The sequence below is a fragment of the Echiichthys vipera genome, assembly GCF_963691815.1.
Source record: "Echiichthys vipera genome assembly, chromosome: 8".
In the NCBI taxonomy this organism is placed as follows: domain Eukaryota; kingdom Metazoa; phylum Chordata; class Actinopteri; order Perciformes; family Trachinidae; genus Echiichthys; species Echiichthys vipera.
This window is the reverse complement of record NC_139833.1, coordinates 15,535,860-15,546,140: the sequence shown is the minus strand read 5'-3', so window position 1 is coordinate 15,546,140 and position 10,281 is coordinate 15,535,860. Positions and strand designations below refer to the sequence as shown.

Below are 10,281 nucleotides of genomic sequence, written 5' to 3'. Positions count from 1 at the left end.
CCAGGTAGCGTTAGAAAGAGCTTTTGAAAATAGTTTAGGATTAGCTTGTCATCACATATATCAGTTTATGTTCAATTATTTTACAGTTAATTAAGATAAAAAGGCTCCTTCTTTTTTAATCATTTTCTTACACAGGCAAATAGTGCACATACACGACAATATGATGACAAGACAATACAAAAAAAAACAAACAATCAATTGGGTAAGAAATAGGAAGGAAATAAAGACAAGATTAAAATAAGGGACCCTTAATTCAATTTATTGCCAATACACACATTGCAGGAAAATATAATGTATCATTAATGAATAGGAATGTCACGTGAAATTAGAGAAAATCAAATACTAGTACTTTCCTTTTGTTTGAATAACGTTTGAGGATGCACTAAGGATACCTGCAGTGGATTAATGAAGTCTTTCTTTTCTCACAACTTTATTTGCTAATTCTCACGAACATCATTTTACACAAACAGTTGTGGAAGAGTTCGGCATCAGCTCCTAGGTCCAATTTAAGTCTTTTCTATTGAATTGCTCGCATTGCTGTTATACTGCACTCAACCTGGAGCATCTCCTCAGTGCCAAATGATTTTTTTCTCTAGTAGACCTATTTAAATAATTGAACTTAAAGATATTGTGAAATTATGCCGAAGACTTATTATCTAGCTAATTAGTAAATAGTTCATAAAGTAATTACATTAATAATAATAAAAATGGGCAAAGATCAGTTTAAGTTTGACAGACTCTTAAGTAAGAGTTGTAACACTAAAATATGATATATAATTGAGAGGAATATATGCGAAATAAATTGCATTTTCTAAGATACTTTTGACGTTAAAGCGTAATTTCGGTGTAAAATCATCCCAGGGTCTTTTTCGGCAAATTCGGTCATCAAATAAGCCATCAAGACCATTTTTTTTGTGTATGAACGATTAACAGAGAAATCCTTGAGTCGCCAACAACACCGGCAGTGGTCAGCTGTTAGCTAACATTGATTAGCTCTGGTAACTACGGTGTTGGCATTAAAACGGCTTTTTTAACCACTAATAACAAAATAACACCAAACCTCTGCAGTAGCATGATAAGAGTCCCTGCACATCAAATGAAGCATCAATGGGCTCCTTTCTTTTAGATATCATTTGGTATTCGACTTGAATGGACTATGAGAGGAGCTGTTACCGGGGCCAGTTGGTAAGTCTTTAAAACACTCTTTTAATAAACTCCGGGTTCACGAACTACGTTGTTGGAGCTTTGTTTTATGTGTAAGGACTCTTATCATGCCACTGCAGAGGTTTGGTGTTATTCTGATCAGTATTGGTTAAAAAGTCCGTTTTAATGCCAACACCATAGTTCCCCAAGCTAACCAGTGTTAGCTAACAGCTGTATATATATTACATTTGTAGTTTTGATATTTTATGTATATATATATATATATATATATATATATATATATATATATATATATATATACCGTATGTTATCTGTATAATATTGTTGTTGTTTGTATAGCTGTACTTGGAAACAAAAACAATTTCCCCCTAGGATTATTAAAGTATTTCTGATTCTGATTCTGACCACTGCTGGTTTTGTTAGCGACTCTGGGATATCTCCGTTAATCATTTATACGTGAAAAAATGATCTTTATGGCTTATTTGATGACTGAATTTGTCGAAAAAGGCCCTGGGATGATTTTACACTGGAATTACGCTTCAAGTCGAAAAAATTATAATAATAATAATAAAGAAATAAAAAATGAATATATGAATATATATGAATATATGACAAAAGGAAGCTGTTCACTAACAATGAATTATGGAGAAGGGTTGGGAATAAATAAGTGTAAGCTTCAAGTATTTGGTATTGATGTATATCTGTGCTTTTTAGTTGTGTAATATTATTTTCTGTTTAAAATGAAATTGAAATCAATCAAAACACCATTCCTGACACGCAGCAAAAACACGGATTATATTGAAACACTAGTATCGCCTGCCTGTATTAATACAGCTCTACTCAGTATAAACGTGTAGAGTGCAGTAGATTTAAAACAAGTTTGAACCTCACTGACACTAGAATGGAGGTATCAAGGAGAAGAATCCTCCAAAAACATCTGGAGCCTGCCAGACCCCTGCGCCGCTGCATCCACGTTGACAGTGGTAAGCACTCTCCACCGGTTGGTCAAACCTATAGGAATCTCAAAGACGTCAGTGTGAAATGCATTGGGTTCTTATTTAACGCCATGCTCATATGATATGATATGATATGCTCATATTTTTTCACTTCATTTAGAGCCCAAATTAAATGCTGCTACATGTGCACAGGCACTGATGAAGGAAGAAGCTCGAGAGGTAAGAAACCCCAAAGAAGACACGATTTTAGGGTTGCAATTTGCAAATCATTTTCTTTATTGATCATTCTGTGGATTTTTAAAAGAAATCTGTCAAATATAAAAACCAAAGCAAAAGCAGCTAATCGTCATCTTTGAGACCTTGAAACCAGACAATGTTTGGTATTTCTGCCTGATATATGACTTAAACAATTATGAATGGGCAACTATTTTGATAATAGTTTATAATAGATAATCATTTTCTTTTGAACGGCTAATCATTTTAATCACTGATTCACTGATTTTTTTTCCCCATTCCAATAGCTTTGAATAAAATATTTGCCTGTTGATTTAGATAATATTGAGCTTTGTAAAGCTATTCTAATGATCTTTTAATATCATGCTTGATAGACAATTATTGGCATAGAGCAGTTCTACAAGATTGTCAACCTCCACAAACAGAAAGAAGGTAAGCTGTGTTTATTTGAAAGACTATTAAAATGTGTGCACTTCTGCAAGGTTTATGTGCTTACAGCAGGGAGGTTATTTTTCCAAAATTGTTATTTACAGTAGTGGTTTGCCAAAAGGCCCCTGCAGTGACAGAAACAAAACGCTCTTGCCTATCTTTTGATTTCCCTGGTTTGAACTCTTATCATGTTTATTTTTATATATTTTAATAGGAAGAATTTCTTACACGCGAGAATTTTTAATTGGTCTGGCAAGTTGTCCTGAGGCCAGGAAGAAGCCAGAATTCCTGCCAGAGCATCCAGTAGTCCTAATGGAGGCCGTAAGTGGTATTCAGTTTTATGTAGGAATCCTATCTAAATAATAACTGTGCCATTTGGATTGAATTGTGTTTGTTTACCATCTCAACAGAGAGATCTTGGTCACCTAAGGCGTCATGAATTTAGGTGTAATGAAGGAAAAGAAGACATGTGAGTTTCATTTTATAATGTGAAGTCAGTGTGACTTTACCTTAACTTCACATCACAATCATGGTGTTGGGCTCAGTGGGTATCTTGACACAATTAACAGTATAAACATCACAGTTTGAAATTACTATTTTTTTCTCTTTTTAGGGCGGCAGAAAGGCTTCACTCACCTTAAGGAGGTTGCACAGGTGTTCACTTCCCCAAAGAATGTTTCTGTTTGTTTTTTCTTTTGCTTATTGCTTTTCTTGGTGAAATGGTTTAACTTATGGAAATAACATGTACATGTACATTATTTTTATTTGAGACTAATAAGAGTTTGCTGTGAAGTTTCACAACGTCATAATACTAAACGACTTTATTTGATTAGTATGAATATTGCATGTTTTCTTTTATTTATTTTTTTGCTGTGTGAGAGTTTGGAGTGAAGTATTTACATTTTGTAAAATAAGATATTCGTGGCTACAAGTCAAGTGTGAGGAAAATGTTTTGTTTAAAGAAACTGGGGAGGAAATGACATTTAATGCAGACTCATCGTCACTCATATAAGTCAAGTCATTAAAAAAACACTACCTGAAGTGAGTCAGAATGATGTTTGTGATCAGCGGTTTCAGCTGGGATAACATCAGCCTTGTGATTTAAAGTGTCTTACTAAACATGTGAAATTCTTCTCTGATAAAGGAACATTTGTCTCAAAAGTTGAGTGTGCTGATATTTTCTTTCTTGCATGTAATTAAACTTAAAGCTGCAATAATCCCTATTTCTATATTAATGTATCAAATGACTGTAACGTGGAAGATGTTGCTTAAAAAAACACAGAAAGACAAAGTTTAAGGTTTCTCTTTTAGTTTTAAATTTGTTGTGCAGGTGGGGGATTTAGCGTTCCAGGATTAAAACAAGACATCGCAGCAATTATACAAAGGACAAGTGACATCACAGTTTTAAAAAATAGTCTCAACTGTATAAGAACTACTAAGTCATGACACACTAAATACTTCTAAACACTCACCTACACGCAAAGGCTTAAAGTGCCATGCATATATAAAAAAAATTGTATGTATATATATAAATATATATATATATGCAGCGAATGAGAGGGAAATAAATATTGCTGTAAAATGCTGCAAGCTATTTCAAAATGGAACCACGAAAGGCCACTGTAATGCAGTGAAGGAGCTCAATATAAGGCAAACTGACTTTATTTAGCTAGTTTTTCGGTCATTAAAGACCAGTCAATAGAAGCAAATTAGTGAGTTTTTACAGGCCCAGAGAACAAAAACGGCGTAATGAATTAAGGTTCATGTTTTATTGAGATATTGCACACCATTTTTGAAAGTTAGTTGAATTCACCTATGGTAAATAACAGTAAAATGTCTTGAAAGGAGCGTGATGAGTCATTTGATTAATTAGGGAACACTAACCTGGGCTGTTTTATAGGTTTTGGGAGTGTACGCGGAGGTTATCACCACCGTCATCAATTTTTTTTAATGAAGCTGACAGTAATCGTTTTGCAACATAGGGATTTTAACACACTGTTGCTTTCTCTACGGACAGCAGTGGATGTGGTATGGCAAGCTGTTTTAATGTCTACACTCTTACAGTATCTGTAATTGCATCTTAGATATCCATAACACCGTTTGTCCTAGTCAAAAGTGAATTCTTACTAGTAAAAATGATAAGTATAAACTATGTTACTTATTATCTTGTTATCTGTAATGTAATTCTTACTAGGAAAACTGCAGTTGTGCATATCTGTAATGACACTTTAACTAGTCTGAATGCATTTTGGATAGTCAAAATTACATGGATATCTGGAATTAAATGATGACTAGTAACACTTGGATTGTAGGTATCTGAAATGGGAGTTTTCCCTATTAAGAATTACATAACAGAGAACCAGAGTGTTCATTCTACATATCTAAAATGTAATTGTGGATATCTGGTGTTATTTTTGACTAGGAATTGTTGAATCACAGATATCTGCAATACATATCCAGTCTAGCTATTAAATGTTTAAACTGCTTGCCATGTAACAGGAATCATCTGTGAAACATAGGGATTTTCACAACACACTGTTATTTTTCTCTGCGGACATCAGTGCATGTGGTAATTGCACGTCTGCTGTTTAGACCTTTGTGTTCGTGACCCAAGCAGAGTAGTCAACATCCTGTGAATGGGGCAGCAAGGCCTACGTGACCCCGGTTACGTGCTCGACGTCACGCCATTGTGCTGGACACTCACGTCACGTCAGTTCAGAGAGCGAAGGTAATTTGGCAGAACGGCACCGGCAGTCGAGCAGCAACATACCCAAGGTAAATGTCTGTTTGGTGTTTATATTGAAGCTTTTTTTTTAAAATAGATTCTCTTGTCCTGTTGGTTTACCTCGAGGGGAACAGATGGAGCGAGCTGTTTCGGTTTCGTATCCCCGCTGTGAGAGAGAAAGTGCTGCGTGCTTTCGCAGCTGGGGTGTCCTGAACTGGGAAAAAGCATCTTAATTGTGTTTTAGTTTAGGATAATTCCTCACCTCATGTAAGGCTAAGCACCATTTCCGTTTCTCCGTGCAACGTTTAGGGCTTGTTCTTGGTCACTGTATTTCTTTATGTAATTTTACATGGACACAATTTCCTTTTTCCAGGAAGATGAATCCAAAGTACGACAAGCGGAACGCGTTATGCACCAGGTGAGAAGTTCCCCTGTCCCGAGTTAATCCCTGTAGTTCCAAAGTGTTTAAAACGAGACATTTGATTGGCCGATAGACCTTTTCAGTGGGATTCCATTGCTAGGCAACAGCATGGGTGCTTGTTTACTGCAACAGGAAATGAACTGAAACATTTACAATGTTTATGTAACATAACCATCTAGAATGTTTGCTTACTACTGTGAAATGGGTTATATACCTTTGCAACTGAATTACATTGCTAGGCAACAACCTTGATCCTTTTTAACTTCCTGTCAGCTGATGCCATTCACATACACTGCAACAGGAAATAAACTAGGACTAAGGTTTTGAATGTTTATGTTTACATCTTGAAAAAGGGTCCATAGACTAGACTCAGGCTATCGCTATGCTGTATGGTTCATTTTGGAGGAGGAAACTGTAAGGATAACAAGCCAAGGCAGTAATGTTATTTAACTATTTCTATCATATCTGGTTTAGCTACCAAGCATAAAGGAAATGTTGGTCCTCTATATGAAATTCAATTACAAGGGAATGTTAAATGCCAGTAGTAGGTCTACTCCATTTATAGGCTACGTTGTTTACAAATAACAGTTTAAGTTAAAGGTTGAATATGTAGAATCTTCATTAAAAGCTATATTTAGAAAAAGATAATACACCCACAGGGTATTTTGAGGGGTACAGAATGAAAGTATTGCTTTTGCATAAAAAAATATTTAAAGTCCGAATTAGTATTGTTTTATCAATTTTTTTTACGGGTTTGACAATGACTTTCTGTCACATTCTGTTTACATTGTACCAGCCAATAGCTGCGGGCATTGTGGGGTTGCCAGGGTTGTCTGTTGTTGGACGCAGCTACTGGAGACTGACACTGGGTGAAATGCAGTTTGCCAATCATGTAGCTGCGTTATTTGTCCCACGAGTGACAGGAGACGGGCAAAAACGAGAGTCAATATAGGCCAAGCATTCACTCGATGGACTAAGATAAAGCAGTTCAACAGCATCGGTAAGCTAACGTTCATGTTAACTTAGCTGTAGCGGTAACTGTCAGTCAAACTTCTCTGCAATACTTGTTTTTATGGTGCGATTTGCGGGAGGGGGTGGGTTCAAACAGGCTCAAACAGACTCTGGTCTCCTGTACGCTACTGGTCCGGGTCTGACGAACCTGGCAACCTGACAGCTGGAATTATTTTTGTTGTTGCGACTACGATCTTGAGACACTAGATGGTGGTGTTCTGCTCATTCTCCATTTTCAACCTTTAAAGATAAAGCATAGTTCCTCAACTGCTCGTGTACGAAAGGGACGTAGGCAGTTATTATTTACTTTGGGCGCGTGACTGTGTTTAGAGGCGGATGTGCGCGGTGCATCGGGAGTGTATATATATATATATAGCCACCTAGATGGGGCTACTTGCTAACTTAACAGCCTATGATTGTTAATTGGTCAGCTAGAAGTGGATGTGTAGTTGCGTATTTGTTCTGTATTTAAGCTAAACCACTCACATAAAGCTATGCCCATGTTCTGTACTGTTGCTTGAGCTTATTAAACAGTCAAACTTAGAAGAGTTGTCAGCATCAGTAAAAGCTCGTTTCACCCAATTCACATTTTCTCACTTAATACATGTTCTCACTGCTGATTGTGTAATATATCTAGGCTACACTCAGTAGCTCAATGAGAGTATACCTCTGTATAATGTGATACAGTTCAACAGCACCACAAAACACATCCTTTAAAATGTCAATACAGAATCAACGTCTCTCTCTCTCTAAACGGTTCACTAAAACAGTTCAACAATAATTCACCATTATAACCCACATGAAGTGAGATGTATCACAAGACTGTTGTATTAGACTGCATTAGTTTTAGCTAGGTGTGTTTAAAACTAGCAACTGGGTGGATGTAGCCTATGATGTAGATATCACTTTGACTAAGGCTCAGAGATAGAGCGGGTCGTCTTCCATTCAAGAGATAAGTGGTTCAATCCCCGGCTCCTCCGGTCCGCATGTCGAAGTGTCCTTGGGCAAGACACTGAACCCCAAATATCTCCCTGTGCTGCGCATGGTTTTGTAATGTGGTGTAAATGATTAGATTAGATGGTCTGTAGATGTCCACTGTCATCATTGTGATTGTCTGTATGAATGGGTGAATGTGACAAGTAGACTGAAAGCGCCTATATAAGTACATTTACCACTAGATTTTGCCATGTCCACTTATGATTTCTTTATTTTTGTTGGCTGTTACACTGTAGTAAAAAAATGTGCATGTGCTGCTGCTCAAAACCATCGAAACATTACATTTGAAACATTACTACTCCTGTACAAAAAACAGTATAATTAATAAACAGTATCAGCCAAAATGATAATTACATAATGTACAAAAATTAAATATAAGATTATTAAGTTGCATTTCTAGGTCACAGAACACACTAAAACATCCACTTGCTTCCATTATAGATTACATTGTTGCAGTTAAAATGCACACTATTTTTAACATATACACACCTATACATAAACTATCTATATAAAAGCCACTTAATGAATGAAGTGAAACAAAATGACAATTCAGTGTGATCATCAGGTTAGAACTGACCCTTGTAAAATCTCTTTCCCCCCCAAAGCCCTGTTTTTCTGCACAACCCACACCTGGATGGACTGAAAGATGACATCCTCTACCACTTCGGTTTAGGAACCGGAACTCATGACCTACCAGCTATGTTTGGTGATGTCAAAGTAAAGACTTTTTTATTACATGAATTTGTGAGGAAAAAAATAACCTCCATAATAATCTTTATTGTGCTGTTACTTGTATTTTTGTTTGTTTGTTTTTTCTTTCAGTTTGTGTGTGTTGGGGGCAGTCCTTGGAGAATGAAATCATTCACTGAGTACATTGCTGCTGAGCTCAGTATGGAAGACCCCAAATCAGAGTACCCAAACATCTGTGCTGGAACGGACCGCTATGCTATGTACAAAATTGGCCCTGTACTGTCTGTCAGTGTACGTAAGACCTATCATAACATGAAAATAGTAGTAATTCTAATAATCTGTGTACTTGTATTAAAAACTACATAGCTGTTTAAATAGTGTATGACATGGCTGTGCTTTATTTTGCAGCATGGGATGGGCATCCCATCTATTGCCATAATGTTGCACGAGCTAATAAAGCTCCTCCATCACGCTCATTGCACAGATGTTACAATTGTACGCATCGGGACATCAGGTGGAATAGGTAAGCTTATTAATTATTTATTTTTGTTACCCGAATGCCTGATTATATATTGATTATTCCTGTATTATGAAACCATAAATTCTGCTATTAAATACTGTTGGTTTCCCTGTGACTGAAAATCAACTTGTAAATGAACTTTATGAACTTCTATAAGAAAAGATTAATCGACTTGACTAAGACTCCCTGTGGGGTCAAATGCCCTTACCATGAGATGGGTTAGTGTGGTGCTCATACAATGGATGTATATTTGAGTACTCAGTATTTAGGCCTTAGGTTTTAAAGTGTGCCATCCGCTTTTGTGTATAATTGCTTAAAGTTTTCAGAACAACATAGGTATTTTAAAGTAAGTAATTGATATTCATTCTGATGTTAACCAACATTGAAACTGTACTTTCAGACTAGAAACTATTGTTTATCTGACTTGACAATTTTGGTTTTGAGGACTTAAGCCTGGCACAGTTGTTGTCACCAAGCAGTCTATGGATGCCACCTTCCTGCCCAAGTTTGAGCAGGTTATCCTGGGGAAAACAGTGGTGCGCAATACTGATCTGGACCAAAGCCTGGCCGAGGAGCTTCTGCAGTGCAGCAAAGAGCTGAATCAATTTGAGACAGTGATCGGCAACACCATGTGTACACTGGATTTCTACGAAGGTATGGTTCCTGATGCATCTATGTGGAAATAACGTCTCACCAGTATTTCAGTTAAGTTCATCTTTTGCCACATTTTTCTGTCTGTCTGATCCAGGACAAGCCCGTTTGGATGGTGCTTTCTGCTCCTACACTGAGAAGGACAAACAGGACTACCTCAGTAAAGCCAGTGAAGCAGGAGTCTGCAATATTGAAATGGAGTCATCAGTTTTTGCTGCTATGTGCAAGCTTAGTGGTCTAAGAGGTAAGAAAATGCAATAGCATCATGCTGACAAATTGAAACAAAGACTGTTGTCTTCAACTCGTTTCTAACATTTCTTTCTTGTGTGAAGCTGCGGTGGTGTGTGTGACATTGCTGGATCGACTGAAGGGGGATCAGCTTAATGTCTCTCATGAAGTCCTTCACAGTTACCAACAACGTCCTCAGATACTGGTTGGCTACTACATTAAGAAGCAGTTGAAGGCTAAAGCAACACATAGCTAA

The 10,281-nt window shown here is 36.8% G+C and overlaps 2 protein-coding genes across 2 annotated transcripts; both read left to right on the top strand.

The window, feature by feature from the left end:
• Positions 1 to 2,050: 2,050 nt before the first annotated feature.
• gra (granulito) lies at positions 2,051 to 3,450 on the top strand. Its single transcript, XM_083918103.1, has 6 exons — positions 2,051 to 2,147; positions 2,281 to 2,339; positions 2,729 to 2,786; positions 2,998 to 3,104; positions 3,194 to 3,252; positions 3,397 to 3,450. The coding sequence occupies exons 1-6, from the start codon at positions 2,066 to 2,068 to the stop codon at positions 3,422 to 3,424; spliced, it is 393 nt and encodes a 130-aa protein (XP_083774229.1). The 5' UTR covers positions 2,051 to 2,065; the 3' UTR covers positions 3,425 to 3,450.
• Positions 3,451 to 5,913: 2,463 nt separating this feature from the next.
• Positions 5,914 to 10,281, top strand: upp1 (uridine phosphorylase 1; the record flags this gene model as incomplete). Its single annotated transcript, XM_083918076.1, has 7 exons — positions 5,914 to 5,926; positions 8,542 to 8,653; positions 8,759 to 8,917; positions 9,035 to 9,149; positions 9,591 to 9,800; positions 9,895 to 10,041; positions 10,130 to 10,281. The coding sequence occupies exons 2-7, from the start codon at positions 8,636 to 8,638 to the stop codon at positions 10,279 to 10,281; spliced, it is 801 nt and encodes a 266-aa protein (XP_083774202.1). The 5' UTR covers positions 5,914 to 5,926; positions 8,542 to 8,635.